The 27,978-nt window shown below is 31.8% G+C and overlaps 1 protein-coding gene across 1 annotated transcript in view; it reads left to right on the top strand.

Moving 5' to 3' along the window:
* LOC118733752 (potassium voltage-gated channel protein Shaker) overlaps positions 1–27,978 on the top strand; it is a 224,938-nt gene that overhangs the window by 158,875 nt on the left and 38,085 nt on the right. Inside the window, exons 7-9 of the mRNA XM_036463286.1 lie at positions 688–841; positions 1,708–1,879; positions 23,544–23,673. Of these exons, the coding sequence (XP_036319179.1) occupies positions 688–841; positions 1,708–1,879; positions 23,544–23,673 (456 nt within the window). The remainder of the gene's footprint in view (positions 1–687; positions 842–1,707; positions 1,880–23,543; positions 23,674–27,978) is intronic.

Here is a 27,978-nt window from a genome sequence, read left to right on the forward strand (position 1 = left end):
AAAATAGTATTTTTAAAGAAAAATTCTAGTTTTTTAACTTATAAATATTTCTCTCAATATCCTCTCAGTTTGATTTGTAATCAAATTTCTGTGACCCTTTTCCATGTTGCAATCTTCGCATCCAATTCCATATTAAGTTTTTTTGTTTTGCACATTAAACTCATGAATTCTCCAACCTTTTGGCGAAATAATTTTTGTTTATGCATTTAACCATTAATCAATATTTTACCAAAATCGTATGGTTTTTTATAATTTTTTATGTTTTTATTTGTTTTTGGCGTTCTCATGGAAAGATTTTAAAACCTAAAATTTTCACTTTCTTTTCGGTAATACCTTTTGCCTTTTATGTTGTGTACCGTTTTTGTTTTATTTTAATTTTTTTTTTATTACTGCATTCTTTTATGAGACCTCTTACCACTACGCCAAATTATCGCATTAAGCTTCTCTATTTTGCTTTAGTATTTTGTTTTCTTTTTCCCCTCATTTTTTTAAATCCCTTTACATATTTTTGTGATTTTATATTTACTCGCTGTATTTTATCTTATAATTCTTAATGCCTTAATTTTAATCATAATTTTTTCTTAATTTTTACATTGCATTACTCATGCTCTCTTCTTTTTCTCTCTCTCTCGCTCTCTCTCTTTAACACAACCACACACTCATACAAACATCGGTTTCGCATTAAAGGTTCCTCGCATGTCCGAATAAGTTAAATTTCTGCAGGGATGTCATGAATGTTATCGACATAATCGCCATCATTCCGTATTTTATAACATTGGCGACCGTCGTCGCCGAAGAGGAGGATACGTTAAATCTTCCAAAAGCGCCAGTCAGTCCACAGGTATGTTTTCTTGTGTGAGAAATTTATGCACAAAATAATAATAAAAAAAGTTTTTAGTTTAAATTATTTATATTTGTATATCGCTTAGTAACAACAACACAAAAATACTCGAATAAAAAACCAAACACGTCCATATCAATAAGTTATTAAAAACCACAAACAAGAAGATCAAAAATAAAATGCAATATTTGCTAGTGTAAAAGTACATCTATTAGTTGAATTCCGTAAAAAAAAAAACATTTTCGTTTTTCTCGAAGTTATTTACTTTACATACATACATCTAAAACTACACCTCTCGTACGATTTTCAACATTGAAGCGTCAATTTTTACTTTGCATAAAAACGTGTTTGTGTATATTTTTGCGTTTGATTTTTAAACGGTTTCACCCACTAAAACACTTGCGTTTTTGAATACTTACACGTATATACAAAAACATAAATATACCTGTATGTAAACATAAATACATACTTACTTAGTACATATAAATTATTGCATTATTCTAACTCTTGCCTTCTTTCTCTATCAATATATATATATATATACAATACTACAAACATACATAACTCTATGAGTAATACACATATATATATATATGTATTTTTTTGGTTCGAATTACAATTTCAATTACTAACCAATTACTAAATATATCCACCGCTATTTGTTATTTACATACTAACTTCTATTTATTTATTGTTTGTTATTGATTGTTCAAATACATATTTACTTACTAACTACTTACATATACATACATACTTGTATACATACTAACTATCTATAATTATGCATACTAATATACGTACATATATTTACATATATATATAAATTTGTTGATTGAAAACATGCCATACCGATTATAATTTTTTAGGACAAGTCATCGAATCAGGCTATGTCCTTGGCAATATTACGAGTGATACGATTAGTTCGAGTATTTCGAATATTTAAGTTATCTAGGCATTCGAAGGGTTTACAAATTTTAGGACGAACTCTGAAAGCCTCAATGCGGGAATTAGGTTTACTTATATTTTTCTTATTTATAGGTAAGTTCCAGCGAAGAAAAAAACAAATTCAAAAACTAAAACAAGCAACACAACAAAATCCAAAAACCAAACCAAAAAAAAAACAAACAAAACTACCAACACACCTATATACACGCATCCATCAAAAACAAAAATTACAACAACTACAAAAATTTACGCATATACTATTTAACCCTTGAATTCTTGACTACCAAGTAAACCATTTAACCATAAATACCAGTACTACCAATACAACTAAACTACTAAATACTACCACTACAACATATCACCCTAATTGTAGCTGGGTTAGAGCCACAATACATGCACACAGCACACACATACATACCCCTGGTACCATGAAAACACCTGTTGCTCCAAATGTTCAAAATGCCAAAAACAAAAAAACAAGAAACAACCACAACAACACAAAACAAAACACAACAAGGCACGGCCCAAAAACAAACCCCGTATCAGGTCCAATCAAATTAAGCTCTATTTTTTGTTCTCTTTCATTCATTTATGAAAATTTCACGCCACAGAAAATGGTTGAATAAAAGAAGTTTTTTTTGAAATTTCCATGCCACTTGTGTGGCGCTCGGAAGTTTCTATTATTTAATACTGAAATCAATAAAAAGCTCAAATCCAAACGACAATGAGAGGATGAAAGAAAGGAAGGCATAGTTTGACTCGCAGTGCTTCGAGAGCAGAATCATATTTAAAGCTGTTCAGGGAAGTAAAAAATAGTCTACTAAGCTGAGAATAAGCTCATGATTAACAGAGCATTCTTTTAAAAAATTTCTAAATCTGACAGAAAATTTGAGTGGAGGAATGTTTCCTTTTTAAGGCCGTTTCCAAAAACTGCAGTGTAACTTTAAAACTACTATCGACTTAAAAAGTTTTCAAATCTTGAAAATCAATCAGGACGATCTGACTATATAAGTAATTTCATTAAGTTTCGCTAGATATGTATTTAAAAAAAAATATTAACTTTTTATATCTGTAGTCGGGAGACCATAACGAATACATATTTCATTTTACAAAAAAAAAAAACACGTATTCGCTTTTTAACATTTTGAGTAAGAAAACCCATCAGAATTTGCTTTTATTTTATAGAACAAAAAGGATAACGCAATTTCTGCGATATTTTTAACATATTCATAAAAACAAAAAAACACAAATATTTCGCGAAATTCCGAACGAAATGTGAAAAATTTCCACAATACTCCGGAAAAATTCGATAACTCTCAATTTTATCCAACAAAAGTATTATACTTTAACGAGAATAAGCCAAAACCAAATAAAACCCCTAACAAATTTGAAACGAAAAACCGAAACAACCCAAAAAAAATCCGAAAATATGCAAAGTCTCCTAAAATATTCCCTCGAGAGCCTTGAAAAAGTAGCTTGTGATAACGAGACCAAGCCTAGACCAGATAAAATTCCAAAATACCCAAAATTTTCCAAAACTTTCAAAATAATTCCAAATAACTACCTTGAGTTACCGAAAATAAAAATATATCTTAAGAGCATCGCGAGAATTCCAAAAAGATCCCAAATGATCCCTACCAAAATAAAAAACAAATTTGTCAAATGTCCCGAAATAAACCCATTCAACTTTCTACAGCTCCCAAAAAATACCTCGAGTTACCAAAAAAAAATGTAACCCAAAGAAAATCTCGAAATAGTCGAACAAATCAATAATTGTTCTTTTTTTTGGGATATCACCGGGAAAACCTTCCCCTCAAAACTCTGTAGAGCACCGCTCTTATTAGTTTGCAGCAGACGGCAGCGGCAAAGTTCTGAACATCTACATTCGTCTTAACGATCGGTCAGTTTCCCCTAAAATGCATGGAGAGGTCAGACTCCACACTTAAACTAATTAGGTTATCAACCAGACAAATACATATACTGAGACTGTCATTCATAGCCTCACTACGGAAACCAAAAGGCTCTGAAGTCAAAAAGCATAGCCCATTGTGCTTTTATATGTAGAAGTGATGGGCAAATAGAGCTTTTATATATAGAAAGCTCCAAAAAGCTCTGCACGCGGGCAAGGCGGGACTTTTGACTCGCCATGTAGGGCAATAAAAGAAGCTATCTTAAGGAGGGGATCTTAATTTTGTTACCAACAAGCCGATTAAAGCTTTGTTTGCTTGTTTACGACAGTTTGGTAGAGCATTGCGTATCCCTTCCAAAATAAAGTACCTACTGATTTTTTAACACCGTAGTTAAGCCAATATCCTTACTACGGTGTACTAAAGCTACAAAAGGAACTAAAAGCATAAAACTAAGTTAATAGCACCGGATGGTGGCAATTAGCATAACCGGACCAATGAAGACCTGCTTTGTTGATGGACTTATTGTCTTGGTTGCAATACTTCTTCCAATCCTAAGAGAAAAAAATAGGCAGCTTCCACGAAATTGAGAATTCGTAGCACTTCCTACTTCAACATCTAAAACGTGGCAGGCTATATTTATAAAGATTCTATTGAAATTCTCTAATTACGACTTATTACATATGCGCGACACAATTCCTAAACAAACTATAAATCACAAGGAAATTTTAAAAACTTGGTATTGTACCTTTGGGTCGAACTTCAAACAATCAGTTCGAATGGGCAGCTTCTTCTTCTTCTTTGGCTCTATAACCGCCTAAGCGATTTTGGCCAAGTCCTTCTCCACTTCGTCTTTCCATCTCAGCGGGGGCCTCCCTCTTCCCCGGCTACCACCATTATTGAAGCAGAGATTCTTGCAATAGCTCTCGTCAGGCTTTTACTCGTTCGCCCAGGTGGAGTCACGCTTAATCCATTTGAAAATTTGGAAAGATAATAGCCCAACTCAGAGATGGCGGTATTGATAGCCTAATCAACCAGTAACATTTTTATGGATACTTTTTACAAATAATAAAAAATTAAGAGAAGCTAACCGTTATTTTCCGCTTATTTGGTCTCAAAAAAACAGCAAATGTTATGGATTTTTCTTGCTCAAAATATTATAAATCAAAACATTTTAATTTGAAAGAAAATCAAATTCTACAATAGGAATGGCATCGTCAAAGGCATCGGCACGAGAATTATTTCACAGTGTCTGTCTGGTTTCAAAATGATAATTTTTAATTAAAGAATCTTAGGCTAAGTTTCATTTTGTTTAAGCTTTACTTAAAAAAAGATTAAAATCCTTAGGCGATCAGTAATTTGGTTGATCAACCTAACCCGTGGTATTACCATGAATTTTCATATTTGTTCGCCTTAATTTACTTTTATCTGCTGCGCTTATACGCATTTATAAAATCCAATAAATTTAAAAGTAATTATGTTAATTTTTTTGATTCAATTGCCACTTAAGGAGGCGATTTTTCAATAAAAACTGCAGTTACCTGACTACTAATTCATCTTGACTTCAGTACAATATTTGTAAAAAGGAATGCAAATTAAATTTTAATAAAAATGTCTATAATCAAAGGGGGAATTTGAGCTTTTTACTGATTTCTGTGAACTCTTAAAAAAAAGTAAAAAGCTATGCAAAAATGCAAACACATGCACTATACCAATAATTTCTTTCGAACCCCATTTTTTACGTTACCCTCCCTCCGCCTAAGTCCACTTTAAGCTTGCAAAATAAAAAATTAATAAAAAACAATTGGAAAGTATACCAAAAAAAAAAACACTTTAATTTCCATATTTTCTAAAATTACCGCTTCTTCTATAAATATCAAAAATATAGTAAACTTAAAAATATTAAAGATGGCAAAACAAGCGTAAAAAATAAAATACTAATTTGTACTGTACCTTTGAGTGTAAAAATTAGCAAAAATTAAAAGACAAAAAAAACAACATAAATTACAAAGAAATTCAAAATTAAAAACAAAAATGCTAGTGCTTGGGAAAGTACTTTCCAAAGTACTTCACAAAGTACTTTTAAAAGTGCTTCCCAAATCTTTACCCGCTAACGCAGACTAAGGCAGGCGTCTAAAAATGATGAAGCAAAAAAATGATGATTACTCGTAATTTTGGTGCTTGTAAAATAACAACAATCATATGTAGTTGTTATTTTTTTTTCTTAAAACATATTTGCAAATACATATAAATAAACTTAATTTTATATGTCAATGTATAGTGCAAAATTGTATGTAGGTGTAGGTGTTAGGTATTTACTATTAAGCAAGCATAGTTTTAGGCGGATAAATATTATTTCAAAATATAGTAGATAGCGGTAAAATGTTATTATTAATGAAAAGTAAAGCATACTTTTACGTACATACATAAATACATATATAGTAGTGAACTAGGCACTCACTCATCTATGTCTATGCTGATTGTATGAAAAAAACAAAACACTGTGATCACCAAAAAAAAAAACGAACAGTGTATGTATTTGAATAAAAAAACGTTCAACAGCGCTAAAACCGGACAGCTAAGCGCTCTCATACATATACACTTACGAATATACATACATATTTATATAGTAGGGTGCTCCTTAAAATATCTACAACCATATTTCGTAAATCTGGCACCCCTCTATTTGTTCTACGTACAAAATAAAGACATTCTTGAGAATTTCAAAAGTTTCAACAAATTTTTTGGGGTCGCTACTAGGGTTTGAAAAAATTTTATTTTCTTTTTATAATCGCAAAAATTCGACAAAATTGTAAGTTTGACCAGCTTTAACTTCTAAGCTTGTTCAAACTTATTCATATTTATAAATTCATAAACTCGCTGGGCAAAGTCAAAATTTTTCCGAATTTTTTTATTTATTTTTCTTAATTTTTCAAACCCTGGTAGCACCTCTAAAAAATTTCTCTTTTAATTTTGAAATTTTCGTATAGTTATGCATGTCTTTATTTTGGACGTGGTACAAAATTATGCGGTGCACCATGATGTTGATATTTTATGGACCACCCTACTATATAATATAGTAAACCATTCGCGCTCTTCTATACTTTTTTTAACTATTACATATCTGCGTCCATTGAGGCCTATATATATGCATAAATAGTATGTACGTTCATACATAAGTATAAATGTAGTACGACCACATCGCCTCGGTTGTGATCCCTTAAAGTATGCTATTCCAGCATTTCGATTCCTGAGAAGTAAATATATGGAAATTTACTCGAATTTTAGTCTATTGCTCCTGATATACTTTGACAGAGTAAAATGAATTTTTTTCGCCAGCAGTCCGTTTGCAATTTTAAGGTTAAATTTAAAATTGCGATTGTTGTCCCTAAATTGATGCAGCAACAACAGCAGCAGCGTGTTTGTGTGTATTGTGTCTATGTCAAATAGTACAGCTATTTTGTTAATTCTTCTTCAACTTCATATTGGTTCTCAACACTTCTTATACACTCTGTTTAACATTTTTTTAATATTCTTTGATGTTTGTTTAATTGGTTTTGTTTCAAAATTGAATTCCAATTACATATACGTTAACAGTAATACCTTTTTTTACTCTAGTCTTAACTGGATCAAAGTTCACTTTCCCTAATAGGCGCTCAATCGTTAGTGAACGCAGATTACACTATATATTTCAAAATGGCTCTCTATTTGTATGTGTTTACGCATACATACATGCGTACATGCTGACACATAACTATATTTTAGTTTTTGTATTCAATTATTTTTTGGACTGTGCTTAAAATTTATCAAATAGTGTTATAAGTTCTAATAAATATACATATTTATGTTTAATAAGAGTTATAGTTCCTCAAGCTGCTTAACAGCCGATTAATCAAAACTTTAAACAAATTTTCCTATCGTTATTTTTTCATCAAACTCTTTTTCGATTCTGCCGTGCAGTAGCACAATTATCTATCCAACAAAAAATCATCTAAAAGTCCGAAAATAAACAAATCTACATATATGAAAGTTACTACTTAAAAGTTACCTTTTGCTCTTCTCATTTATTCAATTGAAGAAATAAACTGTAATTATTTAATAGTGATTTGGCGAATCGATTGAATAAAGGTTTAAGCCAAATATGTATTAGGTATATATTAATTTTTAAGTAAACATAAGTCTTAATAGTTACTTAATTTTATGGCCAGGGAACGGATTTTAAGGGCCTAAAAACCTATACAAAAAGCAAAACAAACTAGCGAATTAGGCAGGGAAAGGCACTAAAAACCGAAAATAGGTAAAAAGATACATTATTTTGGAAAAGTTTATTTAACAAGAAAATCGCAAAATATATATAAACTTGTCTTCTACATATCCAGTACTAAAACATTCGGTGGATTTGCAAAATTTAGCTCGTATTTTTATTTTATGTCCTACTAAAGTTTTCATGTCCCAGCCTAAACAGTTTTCAAAAAAGTGAAAAAATAGTTAACATAAATGTCTGAGCGAAATTAAAGGTTAAGACATAATATAGTAGAAGATCATGGGAAATATGTTTGAAGAATATTCTAACCAATTAGCTCCCGCCTGAAAAGGTTGTTTTGACCCTTACTTCAAGAAATCCTGTAAAAATCTAATTTGCAAGTTCTTTATGGGATTGATATATTCTAGAAAATTATTCTTCGGAAAATTTTACTAGGGGTTGTCTCAGGCAAAAGCTTCATGTCATCCAACTTAATAAAAGTCTCTAAAAAATAAAAAAATGTGTCTGCAAACTCAAAAAAATATACAGTGCCGGACAAAAGTATTGGCACAGAGAATTTTTCGCAATATCTGAAAAGTTTTTTATTCTAATTTATTTTCGATAATTTTTTATAAATATATAGTTCGTCCTACACCAAAAAACATAAAAACTAAATCTCTAAATTTTGTGCAAAACTCAGGAAAATTCAATAAATTTGCATAATTATTTGCAACTTTCTATTCAGATTTTTTAGAAAAATTCTAAGTATTACAAATGCACTTCACTGCATATTGGAATTTTATTTTATGTTAAAAACATTAATAAAATTGTCGTGGCTGAAGTAATGTTAAAGATATGAGCGTTACAGTGAAGCACTGTTTTTAGAAGTGGACACATTTTTGAGCAGTCCTAGAAATTCTTTATAAGTTTTATGGACCATTTGGTTTTTTAAAGTTCATTTCCTAACTAATTAGATACGCAAAAAATATAAAAAACAAGAGCATTTTTAAAGGTTGGCAACCTGCTCCGAAAATGCCCAGAACCGCAGTTTTTTCAGGCATTTAAAGCCTGGTTTTAGCATGTTTTCAAAACCAACAACAAATCTAAAATCAGTCGCGTTTCGGAGGTCGGCAAACGGTTTAAAAATTCGCTATGTATGAATTGTGTTTATATCTTAAAGATATACACATGTATTAGATTTACAAAGGTTTTCATTGAAAATTTTCCTATAAATATTTGACGTAATATGCCAAAGACATCTGTTTTTAAGAAATTATCTCGAAGCGCTTCCGTATAAATCTTAATAACTCGTTATAGAACATACGTAAAATACGTAAATATGTCTCTAGTATAGGGAAAAAATCGCTCTTCCAAATGAGCCTGGCTTTGAACATGTACGGCACTTTTGAAAAAACAAACTAAAAACGTTACACCTCTCCAGCTAATCAAATGCGAAAAAGCAACATCAAATGTATATATTTGGAATCAAGGAAAGCTAAATCGTATTTATTTCTAAACGAAACTACTTTATCTCTTAGCAGAAAAAAAGGTATTTTCCATGAAATCCGTTCCCTGGTTATGACCCTTAATCGGCTAGTTCATATGTTCATATTAATTTAGTATTTTATTTCTCTTATATTTATCTATTTATTTCATAACAACATTTTCATCGCATAATCGGTACCCGACATTAGTAAGTCAATTTATATAGTATACGTGCATTCTCTACAAAAAAATAGATTCTGCTTATTTATTAAACAAAAGTGAATACATTTATTGGTGATCTAACATAATCAAAGAATTTATAAAAGAAGTAATATTTAGCTAACGTTGTTAGTTAGTTAATCTTTAACATTAGAATCTCAATCAAGCGCAACCCCAGACCAGAGACCTTTTTCTGCTTCGTATGCCAGAGACAGCTTCATATAAACTCCGTTTCGATTAGCTGCAACTCCTACAACGGATGGAGCCACCTAAGAACTTTTTTCCTAAGACCCTCCCTTCCGGAGTTTCTCATAAAAGGAGTTACGTATTACCTTGACTTCCGTCAGTGGGCAGTAATATGAGCTTCTTCTCAGCTCCTTAATAGTTCGGCAATGTATCCTTTAGATGTACCGCGGGAAGGGAAGGGACCTCTCATGTCCAAGAAGAAATTGTGAGCGACTAGGTGGTTTAAACGAATTTTAGAACTGTCATCAAGCCTGGATGCTGTTGTAAATGAGTCTAAGGCGTTTAATGCTGCCTGACTAGCCGACATAGCCACATCCTCGAACACAGACGTCGATATCGAAGACTTCGGTCTGGAACATGGTTAAGTATGCGCCCATTGGCAGATTTTTCTGGAATCTTCGATCGTCGATTAATCGTAGATATTACCCTTTTTACAACAGTCCCTTTCGGGAATTCTGGCCTTGGAGGGCTTGGCGAAGGAATCATCCAGGAATGGCTTGAAAAAATCCAAGTAACCTCCAAGCAACCGCGAAGATCCCCACTTTTTTGGGTAGCCGTAGGGCAATCCATCAGGCTAGACCGTGGCGAAATGCTTGAAATGACACGAAAGGCATCCGTTGAAGAGTAGTTTGGGTGATATTCCTCAAGTTTTACTATGAAACCTGTAGCCTTGTTGGTAACATTCGAGAGATGTGTGCTCCAATTGTGTCCTTTTTTTCAGAGTCACCCCCAGAGACTTCGCCTCTAGTGAGGACTCAATTTCTGTCCCTGCCTAGGTGGGTCTAGTAAACTGAGCGCAGCTTTCAATCAGGAGCAAATAGAGCCACTAGATTGATAGGCTATCTGCATAACCATGTGCGTTAAATCCATTCTTCTTCTTCTTATTTGGCGCTGTAACCGCCTAAGCGATTATGGCCGAGTTCAACAAGGCACGCCAGTCGTTTCTCTTTTGTGCCAACTGACGCCAGTTGCAAATCCAAAGTGAATCCAAGTCATTCTCCACTTGGTCTTTCCATCGCAGTGGGGGCCTCCATCTTCCACTGCTACAACCAGCAGTGCTGGATCGTCGGTGTCCATTCGAACGACATGGCCGGCCAAGCTAGCCGGGCCGCTGTATTTTAAATCGCTGCACCATGTCCATGCCGTTGTAAAGCTCATCGTTCCATCGCCTGCGGTACTCGCCGTCGCCAATGCGTAAAGGCCCGTAAATCTTCCGCAAAATCTTTGTCTCAAATACTTCAAGAGCCGCCTCATCGCATGTTGTCGTTGTCCATGCTTCTGCGCCATATACCAGCACGGGCATGATAAGTATTTTATTGAGTGTGGTTTTCATACGTCGATAGAGGACTCTATTTCTGAATTACCTTGGATTTCGCCGCTGACATGTTGTCCTCGTTGACTGCCAGAACCAATCTCTTTGCTTCCTTATCCCACTTGGAAAAGGCAGAACAGACATCGCAGTTCTTATTGCCGATTATGTCGATGTCATCTCCAGTACGCTATTGTGAAGAATTGTTCCTGAGCAGTTCAGTGCAGTTTGCAGCTCTTATTATCTTCTCGAACATCAGATTCAAGAAATCACATGAAAGGGAGTCATCCTGTCTGAAACACCATTTGGTAACGGCTCGGAGAGGTCCTTTTCAATTCTAACGGAGCTGGTGGTATTGCTTATTTGCCGTTTAGCTTTTCCGGCAGTTCATCAACAACCAGTGTACATAGTAGAGGCGATAAGATTCCCCGTTGACGACAGCCGTGGTTAGCAGTTAATCCTCGCTTATTGTCTCTTAGTTCCACTCTTACATAGTTCTGGATTGCCTCGTAGGACATTTTGTCAAAATCACTCGATATGTTCAAGAACGATGAAAAGTATATCAAGAACTTAATTTTAAAGTTATTCATATGTTTAATAAAGTCATTTATGATTTCATAACGAACGGTGATTTGTATCAAGTACGATACACTAGTCAGAACTATACATTTTTTTGGGCCGACTTATGTACGTTTAATTTGTTTTTAGTCTGTGCCATAAATACGTAGATGAGAGAATGCACATTCATAAAAATCGTCGTTGAATATCTAGGTTAAGAATAACATAGAAGAATTCAATACATACCTTCTATAAGTTGCAATCAAATGACTATGTCAATTTTGTAAACATTTGCTTTTATTATCAAGCTATCTAGGTATCTAGTACATCATAAATCTGAATATTTTTATTGTTTTATTATTTATTATAAATATTTTATAGGCAGTAATATTAGTAATTAGTATTTTATATATTTTTTTATTATTCTCCTACAGAGGATATACTTACAAATAAAATAGTAAAGTAGTAAAAACAAAAAATTACATATATTTTAATCTCTATGGTAATTAGTTAGCTCATGTCAGCTTAGATTTTTTTTAGGTATTTTTATCTTGTAGCTGTATGTTATATATATCTTTTCATAATTTAGTTATTACTCAAAGTGAACATTACACTCGTTCGTACTTAAGTTATTTAATTACATATAACGCTAAAGCTTTGATCAATCGAACACGCTGAATAAATAATTCAACGCACAGTGCTAGTTTTTTTTTTTAATTTTTTCACTGTGCAAACTACATTTTTATTGTACGAGTATGTTTCTATAATTTTTTTTTTTAATAGTGAAAGACCATTTTTGATCGCCTTGCTCACACTTTGCATACCAAATAAACATGATAAAAAAAAACTTTTCATTCTCTTCTCCTAACTCAATTTCACAATAAATATGTAATTCTATGCATCTGGTTTAGAATTGTTTTACTTTTTTCACCTCCTTTTTATGGTAGGTATGCACTGCTACGCTCAATTGGCATATTCACAATACACTGTGCCAATTTTGGGGCTTCGTTCACCAATATAAATGCTTAAAATTGCAAATTTCGTCGACTGCTGCTGTGCCAAAAAACTCACAAGAACAACAACAACAGCAACACCAATTTTTTGCTTTCATTTGTGTAATTGAAAGTTTTGTGGCCTAACCTAACCATTTTTTGATTGTGTTGTTGCGTTCAAGTTTTTGCTATAAACTTTACGTCTGTCATACTTACTTTACTAATTACATACTTGAACATTGTGCCAAAAAAAAAAGTTCGTTTGCCACTTGTAGTAAATGTAGTCACATCGTTATGTCTCATGTCGCTAATCTCTTTATCGTCTCGTCGTTTCGTCAACGTTGTACAATAGCATATATTAAATACTCGTACATACAAACATGCATATAAATACATAACAACTATTCGTACAAATATTGTCGTCTTAATCATCGTTGTAATTAACCGTCGTAATTGTTTAGTTGCTAACAGAACTGTAGTTGCCTCCAACATAGAAAAAAAAAAAAACTATGCGAAGAATATTTATAAAAAAAAGGAGTGGCAAGTAGAAATTAGTGCAATTGGTTTTCTCTTTTATAATTTCATACTAACAGAACTGTAACTATTTTTATTTATTTATTTAGAAAAGTCAAGTTTTATAAAATATATATATAGTTTTTTTGGCATTTAATTATCCAAATAATACTTTTAATAACAATTTCAGACACTATATTTACTTTGTTAATTAAGTTCTTTCATTGAATTTTTTTTTCTTAATTTTTAATAAGATGAAAATGTATAAAAAATTTAAAAAACTTTTGGTTCAAGTTGAAAATTTTTTTATATCTTTTTATAAAAAGAAATTTAATTTCTTAAAAAAAACAATTTATTTCTTAATCTAATTCTTTCATCAAAATGATATTTTCTTTATTTTTAAATAAATTAAATTGCATAAAAATTAGAAATGAAATGCACTTTTGTAATATATATTTTTTTTAATTACACTTTTTGAGTAAAACAAGACTTTTTAATTGAAATTTAATTTAATTGAAATAGTAAAATTTTTTCAGTTTTAAAAGATGTATAAAATTTATATAAAATTCTTTCATACTTTATTGTAAAACTGGAAATTTTATTTAAAATTGAAAAAAAAAATTAACCAAACTTTTTCATTAAAAAATAAATTTGTTTTTTATTTTCAAACTAATGAAAACTTATAGAAATTTCAAATGAAATTCTTTCATATTTCATTGTAAACGAAGAAATTTTAATCAAACTTGGAATATTAAAAAAGAAATATTTTATTAAACAAATAGTTTTTTAAAGAAATTTTAATAAGAGATGGAAAAATTTAAATAAAAAGCAAAAGTATTTCTTTTTTTTATTAGAAATTAAAAACGAAGGTTTTTTTTTATTTCATTAAACTTTATACTTTTTCAAAATTAAAAAAATTTAAAATTAAATTTCTTCACGTACATACATACTATTTACCACTTCTTTCATTAGTTATGCACTATATTGATACTACTACTTATTTAACTAACTTAATTAGCTTAGCGTAGCGTTTTTATATACTAACTGCCAATTTCACTGTTAAACATTCTCTGTACTTAACATAGGACCAACTTTGTGACGTGCTATACATATTTACCTATTAAATAATAGTGACGGTAGGCCATTAATAATACTGCATACCGACATCAGTCCCTGACATCGACCCTGTTACACAAATGTACAGTATCAATTTATTTTTCGTTCTTTGATCAGGGGACACCCATATGGCTTCCTAGATACATATGTCGATGCTGGTGTCTGGTACTACTAAAGATAGTCTATCATGTTTCGTATCGCGGCAAAGGCGGCAATGTTGGCCACTTCAAAGGCACGCGTGCCAAAGCTTTTAAAAGCTTTATGTACAATTTGCATACGGCTGGCCAACTCTGCTCTAAAGCTCAGTTAGTCTAGTCTTAACGTCAACTTAAGCCTGAAGCGGAAATATTTTATTTTTGTATTTCCATTTTCAGCTGTTTGAAAGTTTTCCGCCCAAAATGCCACATCAAAAAAAAATTCATGCGAAAAAAATATGTTTGCGTTCATTTATTTTTGAGAAATACAAAAACGAAAAACTGGCAAGCCTGATTCTCTCACCGCTCTCAATTTTCGTAAGACCGTAACTTAAGAATCTAAAATCTATAGGTTCTTAAGTTACTTACGGTGACAACTCATATAACAGGTTGGCCAAAATATTAAGTTAACTTAAGTTACGGAAATTAAGTTTAGTTAGACCAACTGAGCTCTTAAGCAGCCTTACATTAGTACATCATTTTTTATTTTTCTAAAACCATGACAACAACGATCTTTTAACAAACGGACGTACTTTTTCACTCATCACAACTCAGATTTCAAATTTTATATGCCATTTAAATACATAAATAAATAAATATTTTGTGAGTTTATGCTTGTGCTGTAGAGTTAGCTAATGTGTTTCTTCGTGATGCTAAATACATAAATACATGTATGTAAAATATGTATGTATGTGTATTAAGAATATAACAACAAATATTTATATAATTGAAAATTATACCTACATACATACATATTTAAACCATAGAAATACATACAAGTTAGCTGTATTAGTAGATATTAGGGTGCGTTCACACAAAAGGCCAAGTGGCGCCGTTCGAAGCAAGGAAGAGCGGACCGGAGCGGAGCTTCTGGTGTTCACACGGAGCGAAGCGGAGCTTTTTGCTTGGAATCGGCGGTTAAAATGGTTGTTCAATCTATTTCGATTTTTTGTTTAATTATTTAGATTTTTTCTTCGCATCAGAGTCATGAAGCTGAAAAATCAACAAGAAAGCTGAAAATCAAGAAATTCTTTGCTACAAGACGCTTCTGGAAAATCTTGTTGCATGAACACTTTCATATAGTATGTAGCTACATTAATTTGAAAGCTCAGAACGGCTCGGTTCAGCTCGGCTCCGCTTCCTGTGTGTACTTACCCTTAGAAAAGAAAAACAAAAAAACAAAAACATAGTCAAAGCTAACATTTTCATCATACCTAGAAAATTTCAAATTGCTTCAGTGTGTTTGTGAATAAATTCATATATGTACATATGTATGTATAAGACATATAACCCCTAAACGCAAATGTACATAAAATATAGCTACCAATATATATATATATAAAGTATTGCCAACTAATCGTTCTGTTTGTAGCAAAATAATAAATAGAAAATATTTTTAAGCCATTCAAAGTTTTTTTTACAGCGATAAATACGCCAAGCGCTATTTTTGAAAAAGGTTCAGTATAAATCATCGTAATTGTTTGTATGAAAAACTTGCTATGATTACTATTAGTGAAAAAAAAAACTAAATAATATGAGATTAACTTTTATATTTACAGCATTTTAGTTCAAGTTTTTCTATAAGTTGCACCTTTAGTTAACCTGAAATTAAGAAAGTTATGCTCATATACCAAACAAAAACTTTATATTTAAATTTAAACTTCAAATTTTTTTATATCCCACAGTTTTTTTTATATCCAAAACCGATCTTCGTTCTTTGTTAATAAGCGCACTAAGTTTAGAAAATTTAACATATTTTTCTTTGTAGCATAGTTAGTGATTAAAAAATAATATACTAGTTTTTATACAATACCTAATCGATTTTCATTTACTTACTCTTAGAGAAATGTTCTATTTAAATTGTGAAACTTTATGAATTATCTACAATTTTCATTTTTGTTTTACGTAGTATAGTAGCTCAGCTAATAATCGTAAAAATTATTATAACTGTTAATATTATTGAATTTCTGTTTAGTGTTTAATTACGAGAGAAGTTAACGCTAAAAGTTTTAGTTTAGCTGCGCGCCAGTGTGCGTCGCCGTTCAACGAAGAAATACAGGATACACCAAAGGAATTTTTTTCAGTTTACCGTTAAAATTCCTGTACTAACAGAAACTATTTTTTTTTTTGTTAGTTCATGTTTATGTGCTTTTTGCGCTAAACAATAATTTGTTCTTATATAAAATTTACCTATGTGTGTTTCTCAAACGATGTAAACAAATTCCAAGCAGAATTTAAATGCAAATGTTTTCATTTTCTTTTTTTCCAAATCAAATGTTATTTTGTTATAGAAAATAAAAATATTACACATCTACATTTCATGTATTTAAAATTTTTACCAATTAAATTTACAATCAAACTAATCATTTTAACATTTTCCTCCAACCATGTACCGCTTACCCCTGCCATAAATTCTCTACACGTTGTTGCATTCATTCAAATTATGTATTTGCAATCGACTATTGTTATACATTCATAAATATTGCTTGATGTATGACGATATACATACATATGTACCTTGGGCCGAAACATATGTAGGTGTGGTCCTATTCTCATCAGCGGTTTACTTTGCGGAAGCTGGCGCCGAAATGTCCTTCTTCAAGTCCATTCCAGACGCATTTTGGTGGGCAGTGGTTACCATGACCACGGTGGGATATGGTGATATGAGGTATACATGAAAGCGAATAAGTAAATTTATTTAAACCAAAAAGGATTAACCTATTATATGTATATAATATCAGGGGCGGAAGTTAGTCATTATGTGTATTAAATTAAAGAAAAAAAAATGTGTACATAACTTTTTAGTTTCAATACTTTTTGGTTGTTGTAATATATAAGTAAATGGAATTAATTATAATTATAAAGTTTTATATTAATTTTAACCGACCTAATTTTTCTGCAAACCCACAGTGGGAAAGGATATACCATATCGTATATAAAGTTTTATATTAATTTTAACCGACCTAATTTTTCTGCAAACCCACAGTGGGAAAAGATATACCATATCGTATTTAATTCAAACTAAAACACAAAATGCGGCGCCAAGCGACCTATGGCTTACTTTAAATAGATTTTTTTGTTTGAGATTTTTTTGTTTGTATACGCTTTCCTTCTGCACTTCACAGATGCCTATTTATATTTAATTAGGAATTAGGAAAACCCAAATAAAAATCAAAAATTACAATTTGCGTAAGACGGCAATTGAAACAAGGAGCTCTACGAATCAAACGAATTTTAGCAAGCATCCCTCCACGCTCAGCTACAGCAGAACACGAAGAAATGTGTCTTTAAATTTTCAGTTTAAAGTTCACACTTTTAATAAGATTTCTTACAATCATTCAACTATGTTAATTATTTTAGAACTTGTTTAAAAAATAATTTGTTGGTTCAACAATTTTAAATCGCTAACATCAAAAAAGCGAAAATGATTCTGTTTGAAAAAATTATGTGACATTTTTATGTCTGTGAAGTTGGAATACGGAATGATGCAAAAAGACAAAAAAAAAAAAAAAACAAACTGTTCTGAGTAGCTTTTCAGTAGTTCTAGAGTTCCCGAAAAAGAAAGTTGATTTTACGCGTAAGAAAATTCAAATATAAGATAACGCTGTAATAAAAATAAGTTAAGTCACGGCGCTCAGTGTTTCGACTATATGGAGGCAGGTGGACTTAATAGTACCTACACCTGCACCGATTTTACTGAAACTTGACATGTGCTCTAGTTTTGCTGAGAAATAGGGAATTATGAAATTTGGTAAAGTTGAAATAATTGCCACGCCTTCTACTCTTGTGGGCGGAAACATTAAATTTCATCCGATTTCGATGAAATTTGGTTTGTACTCTCTCTTTTCTTTAGGAAAACCTAAATGTAAAATATGGGGAAGATTGGATCACTATAACGTCCAAAACTGACGGATGGAATTTTAATTAATTTTTGTTTCCTGCTTTCCACTCTCTGAAAACAAAGGTTATACTATAAAAAGACTTAGGTGTAAAAACTCGCCCTTTTCCTAATATTTGGCGAGATTTTTTCATTGTTTGAAACTTCTTTTCGCGAAATTATGCAAAAAGAAGCTGAAAATCAAAAATTAAGAAAATCAAAAATTACATATATTTGCAAAGTCGCGCGTAAAGATCGAATTATATATTCGAAAACTACACAAAATTCTCTAAAACATTCGCCTAATTTCAAGACCTGACGGACCGGTACTCACACTTTTTCTGACTAATAATCTTAATATTTATGACTACTACTTTTCCCTCTCTAAGTCCAACCGTTTTTTTTTATTACGACGAATTTTTTTTTACCTTTTTCGACTTAAAAAAAAATTGTTCGGCGTAATTTTGTATAATTTTTCGTGTTCCTTTATAGGAACTCTAGAACTGTTGAAAAGCTACTCAGAACAGTTTTAATTTTTATATTTTTTTTTCAAACGTTAAGCTTTTTCTATTTTTGATAAAATATTTTTTTTCCGCGCAATTTTGCACAACTTTTTTCCCCATATTAGGAACTTAAGAGCTACTGAAAAGCTACTCAGAACAGTTTTCGTTTTTATTTTTTGATATTTGGGACTTTTTTGAACTTTTTTTTCGTAATTTTTTATAACTTCTTTCCTTATAAGGAGCTTTAGAATTATTGAAAAGCTACGCATATTAGTTTTTTGCCTTTTTGCGACATTTTGTATGTTGCGCGAATCTGGCATTCACAATTTTTCAAAAAATTTCTTGTCAAATTATCAAAACTTTTTTCCTTTCCAACAACTTTAGAACTAGTGAAACCCCACCATACGTATTATCCCCTAACTCTGATACATTTCGTTTGAAGATATAAATTATTTTGATTCAAATTTTTACAACTTAGGATTTATTAAAGGAAATATGAGTCAAAAGTTATTTTATACAAAACTGTAAAAATACATAAACTTTTATTAATTAATACCAATCATAATAAATAGAATATCTAAGTATACATTATAGATAAACTCGTGGTCTCACTTTTTGTATTAAACAATTTTTCATTAAATTTTTTTCGCAAAATGATTACCGCCCCTGATAATTATAATTATTGATAACATGCTATATTTGAATATTTTCGAACTTGTACAGCTGTTTGCATATATATTTATGTTGATTTCATGAAAAGGATATAAACTTTCACTACAACTCTCACTTTATTTCAATCTCTTTCTCGAACTATTACTTCAACTTGTGTAATAACAGCTCCATTTCTCCTTTTTTTAAGTTATAAATATTTAAGTATCTGGATTTTTATAATTTTGCAATAATTTTACATGATATAAATAAGCAAATAATTCCCGTGCCTCTGTGTCACCATGTAATTTTGGTGCATTTGTGTCACGCTGTGGCTATCTTCGTTGTCGTTCCGTTGTTTGGCAGTTACTCATTAAAATTGTGAATTTTTCGGTTTGTTTTTTGTTGTGCGTGAATTGTAGAATATTTATTCAGTTATTTCATTTACAAATATTTAATTTATGTGTTAAAAAGTGAAATTTTAATATACGCATATTGTAAAAAAAAGTGTGCGTGTGTGTAGGTGTTGTGCTAACAAATTAATTGTGCCCTTAAATTGTGTTCTTACAAAACTATTTTCCTTATGAGAATTTAATTTTTTTTACTACCTATATTTTAGCAGTTCGCTTTTGTTTTAGTATACATTTCTTTTAGTTTAAACATGTTTCAGCGAAATGAAAAACTGTGTTATTTTTAAATATTTTAATAATTTTATTTGCATGAATACATTTAAAGCCCAAGCACAACTTACATAATTACTTTTTTCTTTATTTATTTTTATTTTATTATATTTTTGTCGGCAAAATTAACTCTGCTTTGCATCGTATCACCATATTTCATATTGAAAAAAATGCGAAATTCCCAAAAGTTACTGCGGATTTATTATAGATTGTAAAATTCAAACACAATGGTAATCACTTGTTCTTTCTTTGGTGCTTCAGCTCTTGAGTCATTTTTAGAATTTTAGAATTTTAATTTTCTCACTAGGTCGACTTATTTCGGCCTTTAGCTCTGTTCGACACGAGCCCCCGTGATGTTAACATAATGGATCGTAGGTGTCTTATAGCAAAGATAGAGGCCATTGTTAATCCGGATTAAAGGCGCCGTAGATTCGATCACGCAACTAGAAAAATTTCTATTTCCTTTTTTAGGTTTTCCAATTAGTATTTTATTAGTATTGTTTTAATGCAATTATAGTTGTGGACTTATTTCATGCCATTAAATTTAAGAAGTTTTAAAGAGAAATAAAAACATGACATTAAAAAAGAAAAGTATTTTTTTAACATTTTTCTCGAATTGGGTATCGATCCTGTGTCCCACTGAGTTGTAGTAAGCACCTCTGATGAATTTACCACTGATCCGCATTAATTTTAACAAATAGCTGTAGGACTTCATTTATATCCCCGGTGCGAATCAATGCCGCACAATGGGACTACGCGGCCAAAACTAATAAAACCGATTAGCGAATTGCGTAAAAACAATTATGCGGATTCAAAAAATACTTCCAAAAATGGTTATTTAACAGTCCGCTGTTGAAACATTCTTAACTTCTAAACAAGAGGAGTTACAATATATTTTAAGTATATATTAAATAATGCCATATACTTATGCTTTCAAATGCAAGAAAAAAGTATCCGAAAATTGTATTCTAGCGAATTTCAGCGGTTTTTGAAAAGCATTTTGAGCCAAAATGTAACGTAAATTTCAGCGAATTTGTAGGACGGTTACTACTTTTGTCCGTAGCTTATATGGGGCCGTCCCACTGTGCGCCGCCGTCTCTCTATGCTTCTGCTCCTTACCGTTTCCATGCAAAAATTGACAAAGTGTCAAAATTAAAGTCAGTTGTTTTTTGGGTTTGCATATTTCAGGGGGAAAATTGGTTATCTTCTCTTCAGGACCCCTGTAAAATATCTGGTTAAATTAAGGGTACTCAAAAACTAGGCCCAAATTCTTGTAACCAGCTCCGTAGCTGTTTATGTGGCATCACCACAAAAATGTTCAAATTAAGTTGGTTCTCGTACGGTTAGTTACTAATAATTGTCACTAGCTTTTGCTAGTAACTTGGCGTTTCATTATTTATTTTTCGCTCCCTCTTGGAGAAATATTTAATTTTTCTTCCAGCTACTATTTGAAAACTAGATTAATGAAACTATGGTTTGTTTACCAATAGTTTATGAGTTAATTTTTAAGCCACTGATTCCGAATAAATCGTTAGTTTTCCTAATTGCTTCTAGTTTGCGAATTAATGCCAAAATCCCAGCCCAACTTACGAATAAAAGTTAGTGAATTCTTCATAAGCTATAAACTTGGTAACCACCATTTCTCCGTCACCGTTAACAAGGTTTTTACAAAAAAAAGTATTCGGTGACCTTTGACTCCGCGTAGCGTCTCTACGGAAGCTTGCATCGTTGGAGACTACTGGTATGTTGCAACCTCTTGGAATTACTATAAAGAGGAGAGATTGCTGAAGGATCATTTTTATACCAAACGCTAAAATTTGAGTTGGGGTCCAGTCGCAATGGAAGATTTGTATTTTTCTTTATTTATTTTTTTTTTCACTTGATCTGCAAGTACAAGTACATATATAAAACGACTTTTAACAGCAACCGAAATATTTTTAACGGTATTAGAAGTACCATTGCTTAAAAGACCCTCCATTATTTTGTCATTCAGCGCATTAAAATACATGAAGACAATTATGTAGTATACATTTTAGGATGGTCCTTAAATTATCCACATTTAAATTTTGTATGGGACAACTTTTTATTTTGGTCTGCGCACAAAATAAAGACATCCGGGAAATTTTAAACAAATTTTTAGAGGTTGCTTCCGGTTTTAAAATAATTTTTTTTTTTAATCGCAAAAATTCGAGAAAAATTTAACTTATTCATATAAATTCGAAAAATCGCTGGTCAAAATTAAGATTTTTTCGAATTTTCGCAATTTTTTTTTAATGTAAATTCCTAACCTAACCTAACCCATAATTTTTTTTTAAATTTAGAAATTTTCGTGGAAAATGATGTTGATATTTTCAAGGACCTTCCTAGTAACTATCATTTACAAATCATCAACACTCTTTATTTCTTGGCTTTTCTTTCATGTTCTTAGTATCTATTTGAAACTGCCACACGATGCAAATATAATTTTATTTTTGAAAAAACGTTCGAAGCTTAAGTGACTTTTAAACTCAACTTTTTCATTAAATTCTGCTTGGGATCACTTTGCATATGTAAGTATGCTTCTTTTAAAACTAAAAAAAAAACATGTTTAGGTTATCATTTACTTAGAAAATTGAATTTCTTCATTAATGAATGCTCAGTCGACTTACAATATTTTAATTATTTTACGACAAATAACAAATAGTATGTGGGCAAACTTCTTACAACCAAGAAATGTTATCTGGATTTTAAGTAGTGGCAATCAATGAACTTAATTTCAGCGTCGAAAAAAAAATAGATCATTGCGCAGTGCATTTCTTCGGCTAAGTGTGTGCAATGAAATAAACACCGAATGAAACAATTTTACATTAATACGCAACTCCCCAAACAATTGCATACATACATATGTATAAATAAAAAAATGTAACATTACTAACAAATTCCTACACCAAAACCTTCAGCGCCACTAACAGTACCAACATCAATGCAAAAAATATATATATCTAAACTGCCAATACAGAACCACTGACTCGATTAAATAGTTCAATCATCTAAGCCTGCCCTAAAATCCCTTCTAATTCCTTAATATTCAAAAATTTTCATTCCTTTCATTAAATTTATCCTGCAATCATCACGGTAAAATACAGTCCTTTCGTGCCTTCCACCTCATCCACTTTCCTTCAAATCCTACACACACTACACTCCATGCTCCCTATTTCCCAACAACTTCATGCCAATTTCTTTCAAAACAACCAAAGCGAAGAAACCAACAAATTTATTTGATTCTAGGCGTTGTACTCTTCTCATCGGCGGTTTATTTTGCGGAAGCTGGAAGCGAAAATTCCTTCTTCAAGTCCATACCCGATGCATTTTGGTGGGCTGTCGTTACCATGACAACCGTTGGATATGGTGACATGACGTATGCAAAATCTACTAATAATAAATATTTTCACTTACTATTTACATTATTTTTTTTTTTAACTTTTCGCATAAGTTCATTTGCTGAGTATATATTTTTTCGGATTTAAAGTTATCAGCTTACCGAAGAAATTAAATAGCACAGCAAAATGTTTCGAAAACTGTCGACTGTTTCGAAGTGTACGACTTACACGCTTGTAACCGAATTTTTAATAAGTATTCAAAATTGTCAATGTAGTACTCGAAAGTTTATTAAATAGCGTTTTTGTAATAATTATTCAAATACATTTTGCCGCTGCATTTCATTTTTTCGTACGCCAACTCACCCATAAGCTTAGTTAGTAATTCTATTCGTTTTGCAAATTATTGCAAAAGTTTAAAATTCATTTACTATTAAAATTAGCTTAAAACATATTCCGTTAAATTTCCAATTTCAAATCAGTAGATTTTCATTCGAAAAATCATTTGCATCGCAGTTGCATTTTCTCAATTATCAAATTTCGCAAACATACATATATCTACAACTTTCATTAATATGCATCAATCATTTACCAACAACAAACAAATGCACGCATACAAATATTCCAACTGACACTCACCTAATTGCATCAAAATCTTTATTCTCTTATTCACAAAATACTCTCAAAGCTTCGATGATTTCATTCATGCCTTTGTTCTCATTGCAGCTCACATCCTTGACAAACATCTCCATTTTTTTACACATACACATACATACGCATTCGAAACATTGATTCTCAAAAACAACAGGCAGGTGTGCACAACAAGACTGCAATTACTTGTTTTCTTATTTATTCTGCATCATCCTTCTCTGCATTACCTTGCGCTCGCTCATTCGCGTCCATCCAGTACTTACACGCCTAATGTTGACTTCACACGTTGATTTAGAGAATGCTGTAATTAAATTTTTTATAAATTACCATACTTTTCGCGCAAATGCATCTTTACTATATTTCATTAAAAATCTTAGAAAAAAATGATTTTCGAAAACCTTTTTATTGGATACATCGGTCATAAATGTCGATTTTACTTCACCAAATTTTTTTGTAAGATATAAATAACCTTTGCGGTTCCTTCTGCGAACAAACAATTCCTTATGACAATTCCTTAAGAAATAGTAAGTAAAAACAATTCCAATTCCTTTAATGCCTTCAGGTTATAGGTTTCGCTATAGATAATGTATTGTGGAACGGAATTCCTTTGACATCTTCAGTGCCAGTTTACTATACATATGCAGTTTTGGAAAAGCTTTTTTAAATTCAATTGGAATGGAGTTGCTTAATCTCTGTTAAAGCCGAGTAAAACTATCTCTCTTATAAACTGAGAAATTTCTTTAGCTGGTCAAGAAAATAGGCACCTCTTACCATAAGGTCATAGCTTTATGCTAACCCCTTTAATTTTGTTTCATTCATCATGGCTTCTGTCAAGCTTTTAAGGAAGAATTTGGATGTTTCAAATCTTAAAGTTATAAAAGTACCTTCGTTTAGTTCCAATTGTTAGAAACCTACTTTTTGCTTTCTATTATTTTCGTTCGTTCATTAAGCAATTGGGTATAGAAACACAACGATCTGAAAGATCATTTTTATCCCTAAAGCGAGTCCCAAGGACCCAAAATACCTTAGACTTAACTAAAGAAATCCATAGCAGCCAATTGCCCACAGCATAGTTGTGTATGGGTTACATTTAATATGCTTGTATAAGACCCCGTACCGCTCGGCAGTACTTACTGCATTCTAATTGTATCCACACAGTAATTATGGTTATTTATAATTATGAACTGAGGACCACAAAAGGGGTCCAGTCCTGCAAAGGCTGTTAAAAATCCCAATCGTGCTAATTCGTCGGCGACGTAGTGGTCTTTGACCCCACAGTGGCCTGGTACCCTGCAAAGTGTGTGCCAAGCACGGATTTTAATTATGCTGTTGGAGAGAGCCCGGATGACCGCTTGGCAATCTGAGAAGATAACTAAATATTCGGTCTTATAATCTCAAATTTTAATTGTTGTGGTGTCCGTCATGATAGGAGTATGATATAGACATTGTGGAACGCTTTTACATCATCTCTTCTCAAAGATTTCCATCCGCCATCTGCGTGCTAGCACCGCTAGTTTGGACCCAAGCCTGCTTTTTATTCTATCCTGAACTGATATACCTACATACATTCGTATCGGGAATCATAAAATGGAGGGTCCCCTTTATTCAGTCTCACCGATCTGCTATTTTTCACTATTAATCTATTTCTAAAGCATATGTCCTTTCTGCTACCTTGTCAAATGGGTTTTCTTCGGAATCACACAAATAACATTCAGGTGTGGATCAATTCGCCCTTCCCCTTAAGTAAATTTTAGTCACACCTATTTATCTCAGTCATCACTGATTGTGAATAAAGTCTTCTTCTTGTTCTTATGTGGCAATAAAACGTTTGTCGGGTTTGACCGAGGAAGCCATATTACTAATTGGGAGCCAAGGAAAGCTGGGTTAGTCTTTTGTATTTTACAATATAACTCAGTCATGATTTGCATTTCCGAGTTGACTTTAAGTAATTCGAAACTTGTGCAGGGTTTTAACCTCAGCTTGGCTGGAACTTAATGTTCGTAAACTCCTATCCATACATCTATTTGCCACTTCAGCTTGGAAAAGTGAAAGAAATTCTACGAAAGAAAACTAAAGCGCGTTCTTTTTAAGTTAGACTTGTATTCACGCAACAAGAGTACCTTTCAATCAATATTCTCTTTACTTAAATCAGGGATCTTAATTTAAAGACTAACAGGCCTATTCTGTGTGATCTTTGCAACAGAACGTTACCAAGGTACATACCTAGAATTGCAGTTACAAGAAGTGGTGTCAATGTTTTGTAAAATTTGCTTGTTACAAATGTCGGAACTTAAAGTTATATAGATGTTATTGTCGCGAGGAAGCCATTTTTCTTTGTTCTAAAGTTAATTGGCCTCAAGTACCGCTTTCTCAGCTCCTCCAACCCTATCGTACCGCCCTAATGCCAGTAAATTAAAGCTCGCTAGAAGTCATTAAACTTTCACTATGGAAGTACTTTGATTATTCCAGTAGAACTATTTAAAAAAAACAAAATCTATTGTCTAATGTAGGCGAAATTTAAATTGTCTTGATGGAATCTCGATAAACATTTTGTATGAACGTCTATCGAAAAATGTTTGAACCAAATTTATACGGCATCTGGTTCGATTTTCGACGCAGTAAATACCACTGCACACTTCAAACACTCATGTGATATCAAATCACCTATGTATGTATCTCAGAAATCAGAGTACTACTTTTACACCCCTTTTATCCTAGCAAATATCCTAAATACTTCAAAATCAAGTCATTTACTCAACCTTACTCTAAAATTTCGCAGACGATTTTTTAATGCATTTTACCTTAACAAACTTTACCTAAAATATAACATACATTACTTACTAATTTTGTTCTGTGCATGTGGGCATGTTTTGCATTTTTTATGCTTCAAAAATATATTTTTGCAAAAATTTGTTTAAACTGAAATTCGGCTTGGTTCTTTTCGTTTACTAAATTGAAAGAAAATGTTATTGTTTTATGGAGCTTTTATCTATGAAATTGTTATTTGTTATTGTGCGTTTTTATTTCCTTTCGGTATATTTTGTTTAAGAAATTATTATTATTTCATTTTCTTGGGTTTAATGTTAAATCATGTGCTCATTTGTAAATGCTTTCATGTGCGTTCTTTTATGTGCAATGTATATTTTCAAATATTATATGCAAATATACAATACATATTGTACAGAATTATTTATTCCTGAGGGATGAAACACATGCATTCGCTATTATCGCTACATTTTCTTCTCTTGCATTCACATCATTTATCACATTCTTGCATCCTATCGTTTTAATTCCTCCTCATCCGCGTCACAAAAAATGCCTACTTCATATGATTACATGCTTTAATTTTGTGAGTTGCTCGAATGTAAGGCCTCTCGTTCGCCCAATCATGGACTTAAAGTGTATCTACTAATCCAGTAGTCGATACAAATTTGAATATTTAGCCTAAGTCTCAAGATTTCATCGCGCCCTTAGTTAAAAAATGTGTTCCCATGTATGTTTAAAATCCCAGTTTATTGATAAGTGATAGTTCAGCCTATAATGCGCTATAAGGATTACCGCGGTAATGCTTCAATTATTCATTTATAGGCTTTCTTAAACGTTTAAGATTATACATATTTACTACAGGCGTTTTGGGATACTCATAAGCCTGGTAAATTTTCTGAGTAGTGATGTACTGATTTCTATGAGAAGCT

Source organism: Rhagoletis pomonella, unplaced genomic scaffold (assembly GCF_013731165.1).
Source record: "Rhagoletis pomonella isolate Grant_MI unplaced genomic scaffold, Rhpom_1.0 Rhpom_scaffold_00002, whole genome shotgun sequence".
NCBI classification, from domain to species: domain Eukaryota; kingdom Metazoa; phylum Arthropoda; class Insecta; order Diptera; family Tephritidae; genus Rhagoletis; species Rhagoletis pomonella.